The 22,188-nt window shown below is 40.8% G+C and overlaps 1 protein-coding gene across 10 annotated transcripts in view; it reads left to right on the plus strand.

Annotated features, from left to right (window-relative positions):
- The first annotated feature begins 321 nt into the window (after positions 1-321).
- UBE3A (ubiquitin protein ligase E3A) overlaps positions 322-22,188 on the plus strand; it is a 55,048-nt gene continuing 33,181 nt past the window's right edge. Inside the window, exons 1-5 of one of the 10 annotated variants that reach the window (XM_052773909.1) lie at positions 443-889; positions 4,836-4,925; positions 10,483-10,550; positions 17,925-18,071; positions 18,690-18,808. In XM_052773909.1, coding sequence (XP_052629869.1) covers positions 18,789-18,808 — 20 coding nt within the window. In that variant the 5' untranslated portion in view covers positions 443-889; positions 4,836-4,925; positions 10,483-10,550; positions 17,925-18,071; positions 18,690-18,788. Of the gene's footprint in view, positions 401-441; positions 890-4,105; positions 4,926-10,482; positions 10,551-17,924; positions 18,072-18,689; positions 18,809-19,276; positions 19,297-22,188 lie in introns of those variants that run through there. The other 9 variants (XM_052773912.1, XM_052773910.1, XM_052773918.1 and 6 more) reach the window with 9 other exon arrangements.

Genomic DNA, 22,188 nt, shown 5'->3' on the forward strand with positions numbered 1-22,188 from the left:
CCTGCGCGTGCCTGTCAATCCGCACACGTACATGTGCGTGTACCCGAACGCTTCCTTAGGCGCGCGCGGGCGCGTGCCCCCAGCGGCCCCCCCCGCGCCCCGCTCCTCCCTCCCCCGCCCCGCCCCGCCCCGCCCGGGGCTCGCCCCCGGGGCCTGCGCAGGCGCATGCGCGTCTCCGGGCTCCGCCCCGCCCGCGCGTCACCGCCCCGCGCGCCGCGCTGACTGCGGCTCCGTAAGCAGGGAGCCCCCCCCACCCCGTCGCCTCGCTGCCCTCTTCCGACATGGCGGCTCCCGCCTCACGCACGCCGACGCGCAGGCGCCGCCTCGGCTCCCTTCCGTCGGGCGCCGCCACTGAAAAAGGCAGGAAAAAACCAGCCTGGGAACTCTATGGTTTCGCGCGGTGGGTAGCGTGGCGCAGCCGCCTCGTCCGCTCGCTCGCCCCGCCCCGCCCGCGTTGCACGCCGGGACGCAGTGGGTCCTCCTTCCCGCCCACCCCCGTCCGCCGCGAGCCCTCCGAGCTTGCGCCGCGCCGATATCCGCGTTGCTCCCAAGATGGTGGCGCGGGGCTCGGGCTGAGAGCGAGCGAGTCCGCGAGAGAAGGCGCACTCGCGGGCCCGGCCCGCTCTCCCGCCGCGCAGCGCCGCCGGCCTCGCCAGGCCGCTCGCCTCTCCCTTCCCCGCCTCTTCCCTCCCTCCCTTTCCCCCCCCCCCCAGGCCGCGGCCCCGTCTCCTCCGCCCCGGGGCCCCGACGGCTCCACCGGCAGCAGCAGCAGCAGTAGCGGCGGCGGCGCCTCCTCGCCTGCGGCCCGGCCCCAAGCGCAGCGCGGCCCCCGCATGAGCCCGGGCGGCGGCGGCGGGAGTGACCGGGAGCAGCAGGCCGCGGCGCCCAGGTCGGTAGGCGCTGCGCAGCGCCCGGCCCGGGGGAGGGCCGGGAGGGGGGATGGCGCCCGTCCCACGCCGGCCCTGAAGGGGAGGGAGCCGGGCGGCGGCCCTGCCCGCTTCCCTCCGCCGGGGAGATCCCCTGCCGGGGGTGGGGAAGGCGCCGGCGGCGGGGGCGCGTGGCCTCGGTGGTCCTCTCCCTCCTCCCCGTGAGGCACATGGGTGCGGGGCCGCCCCGTCCCTCCCCAGGAGCGGGAAGGCCGGGCGGGCGGCTCCGGGCTTCAGCCCGGTCCCCGGGGAGACCGGCCTTGCTGGGCGACCTTGGGTGAACCCAGCCTGCCTCTGCCTCGGTTTCCCGGCTCGGCCGAGCGGGGCAGCGGCGGTGGCCGCTCCGCGGGGCTGCTGTGGGCATGGGGTGCTCGGGTGCCTTCGGCACGGCCAGCTCTGTCAGGCGCGGAGGTGCGGCTGTGTGAGGTGCTGCGAGGGTGTATAACTAGTGTGCAAGGCCTGCTTAGCAAAGTAGGTATGTTCACTTGCTCCCGTTACCTTCTGTCCAGTCTGATGAGTTGGATCTGCTAACCTGTGAACAGGCTGCTTTGGTGATAAATGTCATCTGTCACTCCTGACTGCAGGACTTTCTGGGTTTCAGTTTTTAAGCCCACCTGCGGTATTTCTTTTAAAGGAACTCTGGGTTGTTATGGCTCACAGTCGATTTGTAAATCAGATGTCTGAGATGATGTGGGAAGAGATTAAGAAGTTACTGCTGCTTGGGAAACAAAACGTGTTCCACAATTCTCCTTTAAGTGGCGAGAACCTGTAATCTATAAACTCATAGTTATGCCTTTTTTTTCTCTCCAGTTAATGGAAATACTTGTTTATGTTTCCTTCTGCATAAGCGGTGTTCTAATCCTGGGACGAAGCCTGTGTCTTACACATCACTACAGGGATGGTCCCTCTGTGTCTGTGTGGAAACTTCCCTACCTCAGTAGGAGTCTGCAAACCTGAGGCTCTGTGAGAATCAGCTTGTCAGATTAGTTTACCATGCCTCTTGCACGTCTACCAAAAAGTTCCTCAGTGGGAAATTGTACCTGATTTTAGCTTTGATTTCCTAACAAAGTAAAGCCTACATGATTGTATTGTCAGGTCTTTTGTTTTTGTTTTTTGATTGGTTGACTGGTTTGAAAGGGAGAGGTCTAAAAGATAAGATTAAGTTCCTAGTTCATGCAGATAGCATTTGGTTAGAGAGAGATTCCCCGCTAAGGGAGAAGCTACACTCTTAAGTTTAACCGTGTTGTTAGACATCTATGACTGGGTGGGAGAATAATGGAGGTGGTGAGAGGTACCTCTTGATAAGAATGAAAACTGATGGAAAATGGGCTTTATGGTTCTCACAAACTGCTTGGTTTGGATGGTGGCACTAATTACTCTGTGCCCTTTCATTTTGGAAACAGTTGAAGGTACTTGGCTTTTAAATTTGAAGATTCTGTGTAACTCAGAGTTTAATGGGTGTGTTGAATTGAAAATATGAAATGTACATTACCAGTCTGCTATAGATATTTGATAGTTTTCCTCACATACATTTGTCTTTTAAAACAGATGCAGTTTGCAGTCCTTATGACTTGTCTTCGTAACCGTAATGTTCTGTCAGTTCGAGACAGACAAACCTTGGCAGAAAAGCTAGGCCACTGCTTAGGTTTACAGGGCTGAAAAACACCTTTAATTTAAATTATTTCCATGTAATATTACAGATACTTCATCTCTCTTCTATGAATACCTTCCATTCCACTCTAAATGTTTGCTATTTAATGTAGCATCTTTCATACTGGAATTAATGAAGTTCTTTTTCTGTTTACCAGGGTTGTTTGCTATTTCTCCTCACTGGAGTATCCTGAGTATCTCCCAAGAATTTAGACATAAAAGCACCAAGTTAGATGGCAAAATAAATGGTTTGATTTGTTTGGGTTTTTTAAGGTTATGATTGTGTGACTGTGTAAAAAAGGTGACTGAAGGAAAGGCAGGCTTGAAAAAGCAGAGGTGTTTAACTTTCTCACATCAGTCCAGGTCCTCTTCAGAACTCTAACGTTCTGTGGGTTTGATCCTGCTTTTAATAGCAAACAAAACTTTTAGTCTTTTTTTAATTACTGCCACTGCTTAAAGACATATGCAAATGATGATTCTTTTGTGAATGAGATTTAAAACTGTGCGTATATGTTAAGTACATCTAGGGATGCTCTCAGCTTGTTAAGGTCCCTGTTAGAGCACCTTGAGATTGTCCGTGTTCTAATCGACTTGAGAAAATAAAACAGGTTCTTTTTCTTTTCATTTAACTTCACTTTTTGTAGGAGAAAACCTGCTTCTGAAATGTGAAATGACATATGTACCCCAGTATAAAATCATGTTTATTTCATTATATGTGCTTTGTTGATGTGTTCTTCACTAGTTCTCTATGAATTCACAGGTTCTACTTAACCAAATACTCCCCCCCCCCCCCAATTATGTATCTTTGAGTCAAGTTGTAATAGTTATAAACTTGTTTAATTGTGAGCATGTTTAAGCATATAACATTTTGTATAAACAATGATTAGTGTGGTACATTATATGACACTTATCATGGAACGAATTTAGTGTTTACATTTCTGTAAATATGTATCATCTTAGTTTTTTCTATGCAGGAATTTTTTTTTAAATATATATATATATATACTATACATATTTTTTTTTCCTCTGTTACTTTTGGTTTCAATTTACTTAGTGAACATCCAGAGAGAATTCATCTTTTTTTGAATGCAGGAAATGTCTTTTGCCCTCCCCACGCCAGTGTAGTCATACACTGGAAGATAAAAGCCCCTAATTCTTAAAAATAGAACATGCAATTGAGGGACAAGGGGAGAGAATTCCTAAAGTATGTAGGCATATATCTCATTTCCAGTGTCAAACTTTTTCTGGTACTGTGGGCCAGGTCTTTACTTCACTTTAGTTAGTGAATTGATACTGATTTTTAAACAAAGGAGGTACGTTTTACACTTTTCCTCAAGTATCCAGTATATTTAAGATAGGTATGAGTTTATAGAGAAGCAGAGTTGAAAGGTTTTCTGTCACTACTCAAATTCTGATTTGTACATGGAAGGAGAGGGGTAATACATTTGCTGTCGTAGTCTGTAACAAATAATTTAGAATATGATGTTTACTTTTTAAAAAAAATAATCTCCTCCTCCCTGCCCCCTCCCCACCCCAGGAGGGTGCTGTAAGCTTTGCTAAATAGTTGGTTCCCACAGACAGCAGCAATGAGCACATCACATGTTTGAAGTGACTTTTGTCACCTTAAATATTTTAACATTTACTGCATTAACTTCATGTATTTATAGGCAGTGCCTGACAACCTCGTAAAGCTGTATTGCCCATGAATAAAAGTTTGGGAAAAAAACCTGATTTGTATGAATAGTAATGTGTGTAATATATCTGGTTGGTTAGCAGAAAGTAAGCAAATACATTGTAAAGGTAATATTTTGTAACAAAGCAACACTTCAGTAGCTATACCAGCTGGTGAGACATTTCTTCAGGAAAATAACCTCATAGGAGAAATATAAAAAAGGTAAAATCAAATAATGTTGCGATCCAGGATTCATGCTTGGTAACACGTGACCTAATAGCACTTTAAATTGCTATTTTTGAATAGTTCCACTTTCTTGTGGCTAGGAGTGACAGAACTTATTGACAGAATAACTTACTGGTTGCAAAATTACATTATAAATTAAGTATTACCATAGTGTTCTGTCTCACAAATACTCTTATGAATGAGTCTCTTAAAGGAAGCATTAACTACTTCTTACTTTTAATAGGTTGAGCCTGCTTCCCTGTATTATGCAAACTGCTGAATGGAGGAAGGGGGTGGAAGTCAGTCTTTACCGATACTCTTTCTGTTACCATCCTGCATGGTTCTTTACCCATGTTTTACAGAGTGGTGAAGAATTAGGAGAAGCTGCAGTTGTTCAGCTGAGTGGAACTAAATGGGTGGCTTCCCTTTGGACCCTCACTTCGCTGTCTTAGGTAAGAGGGGTGACCTGCTTCTTTTGAAGCAACTTGCATTTCCTTAGAAGAGTTATATGTGTTTTAAGAGAAACTTCTAGTTAGTGAAGCAGAGGTTTGGACTTTTTTTTGATGGCTTGAAAAGGATATTCACAGTATGTAGCTCTTCAAGACTTTTCATCAAAAAGCATTACTGTTTGCATCCATCCAGATAGCTTTAAAAACATGCTCTATGTTCACATACTTTACCTTTGAGAATCGTGCTTATCTTGTGTAGTATGTCAACAGTGGGACTGTCCTAGGGGTGAATTACAGCAGTGGTGGTTTAGCACAAACTTGAACTGACGTACCAGTTGGCTGCTTGATACGGAGGGTACTTTTTTTTTTTTTTTTTTCCCATAAAATCACAGAATGGTTTGGGTTGGAAGGGACCTTTAAAGGTCATCTAGTCCAACCCTCCTGTAATAAGCGGGGACATCTTCAACTAGATCAGGTTGCTCAAGGCCCCGTCCAACCTGGCCTTAAATGCTTCCAGGGATGGGGTATCTACCACCTCTCTGGGCAACCTGTTCCAGTGTTTCACCACCCTCATTGTAAAAAATTTCTTCCTTGTATCTGTCTAAATCTACCTTCTTTTAGTTTAAAACCATTGCCCCTTGTCCTGTCACAACAGGCCCTACTAAAAAGTTTGTTCCCATCTTTCTTATAGGCCCCCTTTAAGTATTGAAAGGCTGCAATAAGGTCTTGCTGGAGCCTTCTCTTCTCTAGGCTGAACAGTCCCAAGTCTCTCAGCCTTTCTTCATAGGGCAGGTGTTCCATCCCTCTGATCATTTTTGTGGCCCTCCTCTGGACCTGCTCCAACAGGTCCCTGTCTTTCCTGTACTGAGGACCCCAGATCTGGACACAGTACTGCAGGTGGGGTCTCACCAGAGCAGAGTAGAGAGGGAGAATCCCCTCCCTCAACCTGCTGGTCATGCCACTTTTGATGCAACCCAGGATATGGTTGGCCTTCTGGGCTGCAAGTGGACGTTGCCAGCTCATGTCCAGCTTTTCATCCACCAGTACCCCCAAGTCCTTCTCTGCAGGGCTGCTCTCAATCTACCCATCCCCCAGCCTGTATTTGTGCTTAGGATTGCCCTGACCCGTTGAGCTGTTGACCACCACCCTCTGGATGCGACCATTCAACCAGTTCCTCATCTACCGAACAGTCCACCTGTCAAATCCATATCTGTCCAATTTAGAGAAGGATGTTGTAGGTGACAATGTCAAAGGCCTTACAGAAGTCCAGGTAGATGACATCCATAGCTCTTCCCTTGTCTACTGATGTAGTCACTCCATCACAGAAGGCTACTAGGTTGGTCGAGCAAGACTTGCCCTTGATGAAGCCATGCTGGCTGTCTCTAATCACCTCCCTGCCCTCCATGTGCCTTCATGTTCAATCCTTGTGTGACATAATTTCAAAGCTGTGACCTAAATAACTAAATAAGACAAAATTAAAGTGTATCAAAAACTGTAAGGTACAACATCTCAGTTTGAAACCCAATGGAAATTTGGTCTTGGTGGGCCTTGCATCAACCAATGGGATCACAAGCAGAAAATCATGGAATCTGTATTTAGAATCATAGAATCATTTCGGTTGGAAAAGACCTTTGAGATCATCGAGTCCAACCATTAACCATGCCCCCTAAACCATGCCCTGGAGTACCCTGTCCGCTCGCTTTTTGAATACCTCCAGGGATGGTGACTCAACCACTTCCCTGGGCAGCCCATTCCAATGTTTGACAGCCCTCTCAGTAAAAAAATTTTTCCTAATATCTAACCTAAATCTCCCTTGCCTCAACTTGAGGCCATTTCTTCTTGTCCTATCTCCAGCCACCTGACAGAAGAGACCAACACCCACCTCACTACAACCCCCTTTCAGGTAGTTGTAGAGAGCGATAAGGTCTCCCCTCAGCCTCCTCTTTTCTAGACTGAACAACCCCAGATCCCTCAGCCACTCCTCATAAGACTTGTGCTCCAGGCCCTCTCACCAACTTGGTTGCTCTCCTCTGGACACGCTCTAGCAGCTCAATGTCTTTCCTGTAGTGAGGGGCCCAAAACTGAACACAGTACTTGAGGTGCGGCCTCACCAGTTTGGTTTGGTCGTTGTTGCATAACTCTTTGGCAGCGATTAGTCCACATGGCTTGCTTTTCTTTCTGGTGTCCTGTGAGGACTGTGGCAGGACTTCTGCTGTCTTGACTGAACTAGAGTTCTAGGGGTGAAGGTAGTTCTTTATCTCTCCTTCACAGAGGAGACCACACTCTTGCTCCCTTTGGTGGACCCCTTTTTGGACTTGTTGATACTTCCTTGATAATCATTACACCAAAGAAATTGGTGAAATGAGGAGATTAGAATGACAAATAAACACCCCCTCTCCCTTACCTTTAGGAGCTGTGCGCAGGGGAGGCACAAGAGCTATCTCTAATGTGTTGCCAAGCTCATGCGGTGTGAGAGATGCCAGACTTGTCCAGGCAGCCGGGCTTTGGCATTACTTGTGTACTCCTGCCCTGGTATGCTCTGTGGGACCAAGGTTGGAGCAGCTGCAGTTCAGCAGGCTTGCAGTGTTAGAGGGTGGTTGAATGGCTCTTAAAGGAGCTGAACTTCTAAAATGGGCTGCCAGTCAAAATACTTTGGGAAACACTGCGATAATTGTAGATGAGTTTTTCTTTTGCATTATGGTTAGTCATGTGTTTGAGCTTATTAATGCTTAAGATATTTTGATTTTACAGTACAGTATTTTTCATTTTCTTAGAAGGTATCAAAAACTTTTACAAAGCTAGATAATACTGAAGAGGTCTATTGCTACTTCAGAATTTCTATTTCCAATATGATGTTTTTACCTTTTATATTTGTATAGCTGTATTCAGATGATGATTACTTTTTATTTTGTAGTGAAATCTCATGTCCAAAGTCTTGGTGATGAATATTGTGGTTTAATATGTGTATATACCCTATTTTATTTTTTAGAAAGTCCCAGGTATGCTAGCGTACGCTGGCTGTAGTAGCAGCACGTAGATGTGTTTCAGCTATTGTAGCAAAACTTGCCTATTGCGGACCATAGAAATACATTCATACAGTCCACACAACCTGCAAGTCCCATCAGAGTTCAAGGACATAGGAGCTCTTAAGAGAGTGTATCGCTTCTGTGAAATACTGGTATTTCTTGGTTGCAAAGGTTGAGTCCTTTATGTTGTAAGGTGGTGATAAATACTCCACTTGCATGGTTCCTATGACCTGAATATCTTATTGAAAGAAGGATGTTTGTGAATACTTGGTTTTTATTTGGCTAATGTTGTTATATTAAGAATGTCAGCTGTGGAAGAAAATTATTCTTATTTGAACTTATATATTTGAAATTGTGTGACAGCATCTATAATACTAGGTAAAATACCTACCATTTTCTTTAGAGTAGTGCTCTCTGAATTCTTTCTTCCACTCCTGTCTCGTGGCAGTTATTGCAAAAAAAAAAAAAAAAGTGGAAAACATTGTTTAAGCACGATAGAGGTGATCTCGTGATGTCTTTCATCAAGCCAGACATGAGTTGTAAAGTATTTTTTATAATTCATAGTTCATTTCTTAAGTATTTTGCAGTTCTGTATTCTACAGTTTGGTTAATTCAGTGGCTTACCATCTTTGTTAATATCATTCAGTGTGCCCTGAAGTCTCTTTTTGTTATTGAAAATGTGTGACAGTTGTAAACAAGCAGCTCTTTTGGCTCTGGTCTTGTGACAGATCAAGATTTCTTTATGTTGAGTGGAAGCAATAGTGTTAGCCATGCTTTTAGTCACATTTGTCATTTGCGTTTTTTTAGGTAGGTGTGGCTTAATGCTAGTTAATAAAAATACTAAAGGTGGATGTCAAAGCACATCTGACTTCATTAAATTATTTTCATTCCTTTTAGACAAGCATTACAGATTCTGTGTTTCATTTTGTTGTTGGTCATGTAGCCTTTGACCAAAATTTTTTAGTAGACTGCTGAACTCTGCTCTGCCTTGGTGGTAGCTGGCGGGGGGACATTGAGGAAAGAGAACTGGAAGTCCAGGAGCTTCAGTTTTGTGCTGTTGGAATTACTTGCTCTTCTGCTGTTGGCTGCGTGTTATTAAGCAAATCCCCTGTCTCCATCTCCTCCACTGTGGTCTTATTTCTTCTATAAATTGTACTGTCTTAACCTACATAGCTTCGGTTATGTTGGGAACATTTGTTTTCTTTTCTCCTATTGCTGGGCAATAATCATAAATCCCTGATAGATGTATTTGTGATACATTTTCATGCTGTGCTTTGTCCTCTGCTTATACTCTGTGCACACTGAAGACTGGTGCTTTTTTACCTTAGAGGAGAGTGACTGAATTTTATATAGGTGACATTGCTCTTTGTGTGTACATGAACAAATATATACATTGGAGTTTAAGCTGGAAATCCTGTGATACAAGGTGTGAAAATACTAGTCACATTTGTCAGAATACTTTAACTGAGTTTGCCTAATGGCATCACTGTGAATGAAGAATTATCCTTTAATAGAATATAAGATAGATATTCTGGATTTCTGCTGTTGGTATGGAGTGGATGGGAGCTCTGTGGTTTGACATCTTTTAAGACAAACCTGAATGTACTCTGAAGGTAACCAGATCAGGGTTTCCTCCGTGGGAACTCTAATATATATCGGAGATAAGCCTAAATCAGCTGCATTGGATTTGATTGTTCTTAATAGAGTTTCAGAACCAAGAAATTAAATATTAAATCTTCATGATACTGAAAATGTGATACTCTGCGCGAAATGAGTAACTGTCTGGAAAGTAATTACTAGATTTCTTTAGTTATATATATGCCTGTTTCTGTCACTTTTCCCCCTGAAATTGGTTGTGCTTTTAGGTGTTTGTTGAAAATGTTTGGAGTATGTTTTAGTCATGTGTCCCTTGTTAATTACAGCTTCCCTGAAAATGAACCATTTGTAGAAAAGCTTATCAAACTCCAGCAGTTTTGTGCAGCCAGGACAAAGATGCAGTTCTATTTGTGACTTCTTTTGAGTGTTGGAGTTGTTTTTTCTTATTATAAATACCAATTCTTAAAAAAAAAAAAGGTGGGGGGGTGGGGAGTGGGGAGGAGAAACCTTGCCGGAATCTTCCAGAAGAAGGAAATGGATATTTGTAATGAACTGGATGAATGGAATTGTAAAACTATTGCATCACTACAGAGGAAAGAATAGGGAACATTGTGTGTATGGACTTTCTGCTTTTGTAGTTTACCTAACATACTAAATATTTTCTGTTGTGGTTTTTATGGGAAGTATGATTTAGTTTGGGAAGTCATATGATCTAGTTTTAGGTAGTCCTGTGAGGAGCAGGGAGTTGGACTTGATGGTCCTTATGGGTCCCTTCCAACTCGAGATATTCTATGATTCTAGGTGTATGTTTTCCTTGAGTTGCAAACTTGTGAGTAATAGAAAGGCCATTCTTGAATGTATCATTTTGAAGTTGTATTGAGCTTCAGATTGGTATGGAGCATAGTACAAAAACTGAAATGTGATGTTTTGCATTATAGGTACAAGAACTGTAGAAGTCCATTATAGAATTTGAAAGAACAAGTTCCGGCAGCTCTGGAAAGATATGGTATGTTTATGTTTTCACTTATGTTGTGTGTATGCTAAGAATTATAATAACAAATAATTATAGTTTTGTTCCCTGATTTAAAAAAAAAAAAAGTTGAAAACAAATTCAGAAAGAAACACACACATTCATTTTTCCCATATTTTTTCGACTGTGATGTCTGTTACTTAGGCATAGTTCTCTAGATAACTGAGTTACTTGATTTTTCTTGGAGAATACTGATGATACAACATTGATGAATTCCCTTTTAATTTGTTTTACAAGCTCAGCATCATGCTGCTACCATCCATCTATTTCTCCATGGACTGGATAAGAATTGGTGCTGTTTCTGAATGTTTGGGTTTTTTTCCTTGCTGCTGAGCATATTTATAGTGAGGCTTGTACAGTTTTTAGGTATGACTTGAAAAATAAGTTCAGAACTAGTGGAGAACTTAAGCAAAGATCACTGTAAGTCAAATTTGCAAGTTGGAATGTTAGGAGATACAGAAATGTAACCTTTATTAGCAGTGTTAAGGTGAGCCAGTGGCTCATGGTATCTCTTTTTGTCTAGGCTCTTAAATGTCCAGCCAGCTTAAAAATATGTACATGTATTACAGCAAGGTTGGAACCTTAACTTGTAGTTATTTTAATTTCCGTTTTCTAACTTTATTCTGGTGAAGTCCTGTGGAGATACCTGCTAGTATGGAGTAAGTGCACCACTCTGTAGTGTCTCTTAAGTTCTGTAGTTCTGCAACTTGGTACAAAGAGAATTTTTGAAACTTTTTGCATTGCTGCATTCAGAAAAACAATTCTTGTTTAAGTTCATTTTTCTACTGAATTAAATAGGTCTGTTAATGCATATATAAAATTGTATGTCATTACTGCAACAACTGTTTCTAAGCTATGTGTGTACTTTAACCGCTTAAATTGTGGGGAAGAACTCGGTAACTGCTGATACAAGTTTTATATGCCATGGGTTTACGTCTAGATTTTTCTTTCGAAGATAATTTAACATAGGAACATACTTAAAGTGTTGAAATCTCGACCTTGCAGAAGGGTTGTTGGGGGTCTTTTTTTTTTTTTTCTTTAAGTTCTTTTTCATAGGAAGCTATAGACAGGAGCTAAAATGATTAATTCTAAGCTGAAACTTTAAATATAGTATATGCTAATTAAAAACTGTAAATCTCTTAAAAAGCTATAATGTTACATTATCACAATCCAGATGTTCCTGAGAGAATTGTATAGATTGGTCCTTTACTCTAGCAGGCATCTGGCAGGTAGTGTGTATTCATTTTTGCACCCACAGCACCACTGGGACCACCCACCTTCTTCTTGCTCTCCAGTTCAATACCAGTTGTGTGTATGATGGCTCTTCTTCAAACCTAAGACATTATTTCTTTCTTGCTGTTATTTCTGCTGGCTGCTTTTTTCTGAACTGTTTGCCACTGTATGTATACGTAGAGTCTTTGTAATGGTATGCGCTTCATAAATGGATGAAGAATTCCCATCTAATCCCCCACAACTTGTGAGTAATGAATACTAATGGAACATCAGAAAAGCTGAATGTTATGCTACAGAATTGTATGATTGCTTGGTCTTAATATAAACTATATATAAACAAACATGCTGGTGACACTGAAGAACTTGATGAACAGAAAGGTACTTTACATGGAAGGCTGCATGAAAGACAGGTAGCAAAAGAAAGCAAAATAACAAAGCATAAGCAAAAGGACAGATGGAATAAAAGTTTAAATATTAAAGCTGAAGTGAAGCTGTAAAACTTACCTGTTTGGAAAATAACTTAACCTGATACCTAGCCAGTAAAAGGAGAGCTACTAAAAGAAATTTAAATAGTAAAAGGAGAGCTACTAAAAGAAATTTAAATAGTAAAAGGAGAGCTACTAAAAGAAATTTAAATAGATGATTGGATTTCACCTCCTGATGTAGGTGGGGCTTTCCATTCATAACTGTATATCACTTTGGAGAGAGCCTGAAGTTGCAGGCATAACTGAGATAGAAACAAATGGTTCTGCTGCAAAAAAATGAGTATGTATAGTGGAAGAAAAATCAGCTGTGGTCCAAGTGAAAAATACAGACACTAATTTCAGGTCTTTCCCTCTTTTACAAAGATGAATAAAGTACATCTATGATCTTACTGAAATATCAAACCAAAAACAAATGTTGAAGGGAAAATCTAGGGTACAGAGTTGCGGGGGCAGTTGTAGAAAATGAGAATAACACACAGGCCTTTAGCTTTGGGGCGGGGGGAGGGAATGGGAGCAAACACTAGACCTTTTTCTGTTGCTATGTGATTTGTGGAATATTGACATCAGGGCAAAGTAAGTGTACAGATATTATAGGATGAAGCATTTATGTAAATCTCTAGTCGATCTCTCAATATAGAGATGCACCAAATTCTACCTTTATTTAACTCAGTAACTTGTGTTTTCACTGAAGTGTAAATTCTAGAATGGCACCAGCTTTAATTTGAGGATAGTAGCAAATTCAGATCCCCACCCCAAATAATTTATTCAAGTGTTAATTGTCCTCGCTATCCTGCATGCTTGTGTTCCTACTCTAGTTTGAATTTGTCAACCTTGAGTTTCTATTCATGTGGAGGTTTTATATGCTTTCTTTTAATTGGAAGATCTTTTTTATGTATTGTTTCTGTGCTATGAGAGGACTTAATTTCTTCCAGTATCCATATTGATTAGCTTGATTAACTTTGAACTCTTTCCATTATGTAATCACAAGGCAGTTTCTCCTATCTTCATGATGTCTTTGTGGCTGTTTTCTGCTACTTCTGGAACACTTTTGGAGAATATTGAATAATTGGAGAACTGGGCTCAAGTTTTGAACATGTCTGAAATACTTTGTGCAGATGAACAGACACCTTTCCAGGAACCCTTCATGAGTCCTATCTGTCACTCTAGCCGTAATACTGGGAGCATGTGTGTGTTTGCTCGTCAGTTGTGACTGCCTTAATCACTTCAGGTTGACATTTTCCAGGATAGAACCAAATTCTTTTGGTCTTCTAACTATGTGATTTTGTATTTGTTGTTATTAGTTGAATGGTTTCGTTTACCAGGCAGTGGAAAAAAATTTGTATAGATGCCTTACCACTGGTTTTTTGTAGCTCCATTAGGATTTATGTGATCAGGTTTTTTTTAGTGGCTGTTTTATTTTACTTTAGGATCATTGATAATTTGACCTGCTATTAGTTGCATGAAGAAAACTTCTAGAATCTTATGTCTTTTCATGTTTTCTATGTTGGAAGCAGCATGCAAGCAACAAAAGTAATTGATGTTTCCAACATTTGCAAGAAATTAAGTCTCAAACATGCCTATTACTTTTTTTTTTTCCTGCAAGTGACAGTTAAGATTGAACTTAGGGATTTGGTGAACATTCTACAATTTCTTCCAGGACACTTGAATCAATCTTAAGTTCTAAAAGGCCAGCTTTCCTATCAGTTGTCGGTTCCTTTTTTGAAATAGTAAGCTAGCTAGCGTAGTTCTGTGGGCACCTTTTACTGTATAGATGATGAATGTCCATTTTATCATGGTACTCAAAGTCATTCTGGAAATGTATCAAATTTATTCTTTGGGGATTCAGAGGGATTCTTCAGAAAACATAAAAAAGCTGTCTTTAGTGGTATCTTCTTGAGAGAGATGGATATTTTTTTAATTAAGCAACTAAAATTCTGGCACTGGAAGGTAAGGAAGATGGTGGTACTTCTTTGTACAGGTGAATCACCCCCATTTTCATTAGATCATCTGTCAAAAAGAGCATCTTAAAAATACTTGGATCAAAGATTGCTCAGGTGGATACTAAGAATGCTTCTGTAAAGGAAACTTAAATTCCTACAAATGCCACCTCCCAGGGCACCCATCCTTCAGTAAGGTTAATAAGAAGTTATAGTTTAAATAAGAAAAGTGTTCCTCCTCTCAGGGATCTTCCTAGACGTCAGATACTGGGTGTCAGCTGCCAGATTGCTGTGTTGTCACAGAAAATGAACATCAAATAACACAGGGAAAGTAATAGGTATAGGAAATCCATGCAAGTGACAACTTTCAATTAAGTGATTTGTAGCTGGAAGTTTTTGGCGTTGTTTTTGATTGCTGACAAATAGGTACTTAGGTTCTCCATGGTGTGGCTTTAGATTCTGTATGTTGAAGCTAGGGACCTCTTCTCGGTTCATGTTTGTGATTCCAGACTTTAAAGATTTAAATGAAATATGCAAAGAGAAGATCTCATCAGGCTATGCAGCAAGTTGCTTTTAGCCCCTTTTGATGCATCTGAACTTGGTTTCTGACTTCTTGCTCTTTCACTCATTTGTTATTTACTTCCTCCCTCTTTTTGAGTTGATAGGAACATTCTTTTCAGAAAATCCGCACCTTTGCCACTTTGGAGAAATGTGTGTTCTCTCAAACTACTGCATAAACATTATTTATCCTGTTCCCTCTCAATGAGGGCTACTCTAAGCCACACAAGCTTCTTCAGATATATGGTTTGAAGGCGTGGATCTTGTGTATTGGCCTTGCTAATTATAATAGTTGTTGCAGTCCTGGTTGAATCTACCTCTTGTAAATAGTCACTAGGCAGATAGAGATGTGTCTGTACTGGAGCCTGCCCAGTCCCAAAGAGCCTAGCAGCCATCTCAGATTTCTTGGACATACTCCACAGGCACAAACTTTGTTTGATACCTTCAGCTGCTCTGTGTGTCTGAAAGCCTAAACTGTAATCTATGCTAATCATGACAGTGAAGACCAGAGAAATCTGTTTGAGTAATAAGAATAAATATCTGCTCTGGGGCTGCTCTTCCTACCCTCTAAAAGGTAAGTTACATCCAGAGGGGGTTTTTTTGTAAAAGAATTCCTGTGACAGAAAAGCAGTTGGTCTAGGTCAGTTTCCTATTCTTCAAAATGCCCTTTTCCAAGATGTTAGTGTATTTATCAGTGTGGCTTCCCTTTCCTGATCAAGTAGTGTCCTTTGACTCTCTTACCAGTTTTTTTTTCTGTCTTGTTTGGATCCAGCAGTCAAAATGTCCTTTGTTCAAACTAGATTCAGAATAAGGGGTCTTTGATGGCAGTCTCCTTCACCACCCACCCCATGTTTCAATACGCTGGTCTCTTTGCCAGCAGACAGTACTCTGCTGATGCATGGATGAGTAAGGTTTTAGAAAAATGAATTGTTTCATCTGTGCTAGGGAATCCTTGCCAATCATATTCTGTCGCACAGGAGTGGCAGCAAGGATAGGTGGTGAAGGTAGGATGAGAAGGAAATAGAAGGAAAAATGATTCATTACGATTTCTTGCATCTGGATTGTTGAAAAGTAGCATGAGATTTTTAGACCCCAGTACAGTATATCTAGTTATAAGGTGTCTTGTAACATATCAGAAATGCTGCAACTTCCTGATTCAAAGCTCTGATCCATGATAAATTCAATTTGTAGGTACAAATTTCACTACAAAACTTAGGTGAGTTAACTTCAGCTCAGTGAGATTCATGCCGGTTCAGATACTGCCTCTCTTCACAGAGCTGCTGTAGATACTATGTTTGGTAGCGTGGTAAACCTAACAGCATTGGATCTGTGTCAGGCCTCGGCACAAACTTGTCTTGGCCGTGATTGTGGAGCTGCCACCTCAGTGCATACTCTTTAACGTTCCAAAATCTAATGGTTTTTGAATCCAGCACCAACACTTCCTGTGTTCCTTCACCATTGACAATTGTGTTCATGACTTCTCTCCTCCCATAAGAAACAGCCTCAGAAAAACCCTGTTTCACTAAGGTTGCTGTCAGCCTGTTGTTCTAAGATGCTTGCGGTTGAATGGAATACTACTGTAATTATTTTTTGCCCATGGTCTGGCTGATACAGGACACAAGTATAGGTAGGGAGTGATTGATTTGGTGAACTCCAGGACATGAGCTGGTACTTCTAGCAGTCAGACAGAATGCGGGTGTTCCAAGCAACGAGGCATTTGAGATAACACCACTGTCCTCTTTGACCAGCATACTAAAAGTTACTTGGGCAAAGTGCTAGAAGTGGCGTTAATTTCTAAATGCATTTTTACAGAACCCTTTCACATCAGTTCAGAAAGCAGCAAGAATGTAGATTTAACTTTTGAAGAAAGCACTGCCTTACAATAGGCATCTGTTTCTTTAAAGCTAAGGATTGCCTGAAAGTGGACATTGTTAAGTCTTAAACAATCAGAATGCCGTAAGCAGTGTTTTAAGGTTTCTTAGTTTTGCTTCAGCATCTTGGGTTTTGCTGTTTGCTTTTCTGTACAGCTGATGATCAGCAAACATTAATTTGAAAATCATTACCCTGTTTGTCATTTAATGTTGACAGATGAGGAACCTTTCCAACTGACTTTTATTCATTGTACTATGTTCCTAGCATTGACTCAGTTAAACTTTGACAATTTACACCTGTAAAACATAGATACTAGAGAACCTCTTTTGTTTTGGAGGTTTTCGGTAGCTTGCTTCTTTTTTGCTTTCCTTATGTCGACTGCATTTGTGTTTACATAAGAAGACTCAAATATTACTGATGTTAAAATAATTAAATGTTACTTTTCCTACCTCAAGGAACATACCTGATAAAACTAGTAAGCATCATTCTGAAACTAATGCAAATTTTTGTTCTGTTGCAGAGTTTGTAGCAGAATGGCAAATTGTAGTAGCATGGCAAAAGTCAGCAGCTTTTCTGACAAACTTTAGAAAATCATGGGCCTTGCTTACTGATCAGTGATTTCATATCTCTGACAAGTCAACAGATACAAATTAGCATTGAGAATGCTTGATTGCTCATCAAACCTAAGACCTTATTGAAAGAATCTTGCAATAGATTGGACTGAAGCACAGAAGTTTTCTTTACTGAAACATTTAAAGCTCTCTGATGTGCTCTCTTAGTATTTGCACCAGGTAGTTATGGCTGTGGGTGTTGCAGGGAGCTGCAGGTGTGCCCTCAGTAGCTCGCTAGCCTTTGTGCAGCTTGCTTCTGTATGAGGCTTCTGCTGCACGGCAACCTACAAATGTGAGGTTTCATCTGGGTTAGAGCCACAGGAGTGAACTTCTCGGATACTGTAGAGAGGTCTGTCTTCATAGCTACCGGCTGTTTAGAGAAACTAAGATAACTTTTTATTTACTAAACACAGTAATAACATTTCAACTTTAATCAAAACTTTATATTAACAGAAAGTGCATAATGCTGTTTGTGATCTGACTCTCCATCAGAGGCCTTTTTTCTTTACAGTCTTTGTCCAGTGCACCTAGGAGCTTGGGTGGGAGAGAGAATGGGGTGAATTGAGTGTTGAGGGTTATGTTTGGAAATATCTTATCAGTTCAGTTTAGAGTAGATAATAGCAGTAGGTAAGAGACTAACTGGTTCCTTTTCAGCCATGGAAGTAATCAGCTGGGGTGGTCCCAGGGCGCTCTGGGCACGAGTATTGCTGAGTGATCATTGGCTGCCACCTGCGTGACAAAGTAAAGGACCAACCCTTCAATTTATACCGGTGGAGCCAGATCACGGGAAACAATTGACAGGTAAAATACACTTTTGAAAATTTAAGGGAGAGGAGAGAGTACATGTGGTATAAATGGAGCAAAGAACCTAAAAGGTTGGCCACAGATAGCAAAGGTTGCTCCTCTGAAACTTTGACATATCTTTAGCTTACTTCGTTTTGGGGAGAGGCACACAGCAAAGAGCAAGTTACATGTTGCTCCCCCTGGGAACACAGAGCCTTGTTAGGAACCGGTATTAATTGAGTTGTAGCAGGGAAACAAGTAAAGAAATTTTATTGTAGTTGGAAATTACACTTCATATTTATGCACGTGCTTCCAAATCTTTGAATGCTTGATGTCTTGACGTTGGGTGCTTTCCACTGGTCCAAGAGATGGGTATTGGGTTTGGTTTTTTAGAGAGGCTAAAAATAAGTTGATGAATTTTCAAGCTCACCAGTTGAATGTACCGTAGTGAGTTACTCTAGAAGTCTTAGAATGCCATTCAAAATTGAACTAACTTTTGTGCAGTAGGTCTTAATCTTGCAGATAAAATAGTGCTTAGCATCAACATTTTTCTTTTGTTTTATGGTTTTTATTTTTAGTGGACTGGCTGAAAATAATTTCTAAGGACTTTCAACTAAATTATTTTTACTTACTTAGAGTTGTTAAGCTTATGCTTAGCCCAGCGTGATACAGGACTGGTGTGACAACTCATTTTTAATCAGTGACTCAAAATTGTGATCACCCTGATGTCACCGAATGGCCACAGCTTGTAAAAGGTAAGCATGAAGTTTATCATGTTGTTTCTTGGGATCATTTTTACTGTGATGTTTATTTTAGAAGTATTTCATTTGTATGGCTTGAAGTTAGTTTTATAAGTGATATTAAGGTATATTGTTTGTTTAAGATAAGTCAGCTGGCAAAGTTGACTTACCCTCTTGCTTAGTGATTTCAATGCTCACTTAGCTTGTCCCTGCCTGCTTGTTAAGACGAGCACTGTGGTGCTCTGTGGTATCCCTCTTAAGAGCAGTACTATCACTTAAAAGTCTCTGGTGGTTTTTACTGTCATACTGAAATTCTGTATAAATTGTTTAGTGTACTTATGTAAGCACTTTGCTCAATTTTTTAAAGTATTTGTCCAGGAGACTTGATGATGTTAAAATTTGTAGGCTTGCATACCTTTAGTTTTCTCTCCTAGGGAGGTACAGTGGAGGAGGTAAAAGGAGTGGCTTGCAGAATGGAGAAATTGCTCCCTGTGTTATTGGAAGTGAGCCACCATTTGAATTTGCTAGCTCATACTGCAGTATTCAGATTAGTTGGTGTCTTGTGATCAGTATCTACGATCTAATACAAAGCTAAAATTTATAAGAGCATTTGCTCTGAGATTTTCTCTGAACAGAACTCTTGTTTCAGATTTTAAGCAAGATGAAAGGACGTCTTGCCATACTATGTAGTTATTTTTCAGTACTGTTGCCTGCTCAGAGGAATAACAAGGTATCTTGTTTGTAAACAATTGTGTATTGCAGAATAAATAGCTTCTCAACAAACAACTACAATTCCTGTAATCAGATTGGTCTTCCACGTTGTTTTAATGAATACTGAAAGCTCATTTTATTTGGTGCTTACGTTGTCATTTGAAGCCTTTTAAAATCTGGTTAATAAGTGCATTAATTCTGCAAATCATAGTTATGGTAGGTCTGCTCATGTTATAGAAAACAACAAGCTGAAGGACTTTGATCCCTCTCTTCTGTAGAACCACTTACCTTAGAGGACCAAACTTTTTTTGACTCAGCTAGGTTTCATTTTTTCTGAACTTTCCTGAAACTTTGTCTTATATTGTTTATCTTACAGAAGAAACCTTTTCTGCAGAATAGCATGTGCTCAACTGCACTGTCTGTTCAAAGCCCACATAAAACTCACACAAATGATAAGGATAGAAAAGATTTTTGGATACACTGATAGCTGTGTTTACGTATCTATACTGCAGATCACCAGGCTACCTTTTTTACATGCTAAGTTTAGATGCCAATCTGCTCTTTTTCTGTAATTTTTCATACTGCTGTGCATTTTAAAGGCTCAAAGTGATTAATACTCTTGATGTTTTTGTTTTAACACCACTATTTCCCTTAGATTTTCATAGCAACTTAAAGCACTACTCTTACCCATACAACCAATAGGTTGTATTTCCTATGACTAAAAGAAAGATAGCAACCACCTCAAACTTCCAAACTCTTTGCTGTCAGTTTCTGAAGCAAAGGATGTGAATAGAGGAGCTAGCCAGTATGAATATAAACACTCTTCTTTCCACTGCTCCTCAGGTTGTGTGGCTTCTAGCTCTTACATGCTTAGGTGAATAATTGGGGGGAGGGGGGGTGTGTCTGTTCTCTCTGCTAAGTATTTACTGACTTGTTTTGGTCACTGAAGTTGAAGGGAAATGAAATTTTGGGTTTTTGTCAGCAACTATCTTGTCAGTCCTGAACTTCAATGAGTAGGAGAAACATCATTTGGAGGGAATAAATAGAGACCAAATTATGAGATTGGGCAGTTTTTATGTTATTTTCCAGTTAGAGGGTATTTGCATTTCAAACATGAGTATAAAGTTAGTTGGATAGTAAGTTCAGAATTCTGTCCATAGTGTCAGTTGAATTTTATAACTTAGTGAAATGTGTTCTGCATCATCTGTCACTGCATAATATCCAGCTAGCCTAGGAATTTTAAATTGTCTGCCAGAAGTGCTTTCTCGGCACTGGGTCTGTTAATGTAGTACAGTTTGGTAAAATCCAGAAAGTTGCTAAGATCTGGTATGTCAATAAAGGAATTAAGATTTTAGTAGAGAATTGGGAGAACAGTCCAGGCATTAATAGGAGGGACCATCCAGTAAGGTAGCACAATGAAACAGGAAAAAGGGGAATGTTTCAGGCTACAGGTGGAGATTTCTTAGAGTGTTCAGAATAGTAGAGATAGTCATATAGTAAATAGAGAAATTCGGAAATTCCATTCCTATAAACAAAGATTTTCCCAGTAAAGCTATGGGAGAGCCTGCTTAGCTGTGCTAACTGAAGTTCCCTAGCAAATTCTGTTGAAGCCGACAAAGTGAGTTTTATTTGCAGATTTTAGCTCACTTCTGTTCTGAGAAAGCTCTGTCATGAAAGACATTTTTGTTCATATAAGCTACAGAGTTTTACTGTAATGGCTATGCTCTATTTCCACTCCTTACGCAATATATTTAGCGTGGCAGTTCTGGTCAACTGTACCAAAATCTATACCCAAGTGAAGGTTGGATGAGGTCCTTCAGGATATGATTTCAAGGCAGCTTAAGGTGATTGAAGTCAAAACTGCTGCATTTGTACTGCCTTGTCTCCTAGCTGATCTGGCTACAAACTCACTGGGTAGGAGGAAGTCCCAAAGGGAAGAAAAAAAATAATCTGTCTAAAGAAAAATTAAATGTTAACTTCTTGAATCAGTGCTGGCATAAGGAAGAAGATAGGAATAAGGAGGAGCTAAACAGCTATAATTTAGCCTACTTAAGTTAATGTGGAACTATACCCCTTAAATTACTCTGTAAATTAAGTCAAGGGGGGTGGCAAGCTGAACATAGCTGCTGCTTATGTGTTCAAAAATGCCAGGCAGTAACACCTAATTCTGAATATTAGTGGCTGACCTGTGGGCTGGAAGGAAGAAACAGAAAGCTGCCTGTGAGATTATGTCTATAAATTCAAGTAGAGAGAGACATGAAATTTGTTTTGAGATCCTGTTGAGACCTGCTTCTGAGCTGCTGCTTCTTAGTGTCCAACTGTGCAGAGAATCTGCTTGTAACAGTTGATCGCTGATAAACTTTGAGTATACATTTTGGTTACAGAAGTGGTTATGAAGGATTAGCCCAGAACTGATGCACTGTACAACCTGAATACAGAAATACTGCCAGCAGAACTCTTCTCTAATGGCTGCTGTTGTGTAAGCTGTGGGGGGAAAAGTGCTGTCCTCCTTAGAGAAACTTGGCTTAATTATATTGTCAGGTTTTATGTTATAAACTGTCTTCTAGAGTTTGGTCAAATTAAATGTGCAAGTGCATAAAAGTTGATGCTTTTAGTGGCAGTAATACATCATCATCGCTTTCCACCTTTCCTGACTCTTCGTATTTTAATGACTTAAAATAATG

This window comes from Harpia harpyja, chromosome 22 (assembly GCF_026419915.1).
Source record: "Harpia harpyja isolate bHarHar1 chromosome 22, bHarHar1 primary haplotype, whole genome shotgun sequence".
NCBI lineage: Eukaryota > Metazoa > Chordata > Aves > Accipitriformes > Accipitridae > Harpia > Harpia harpyja.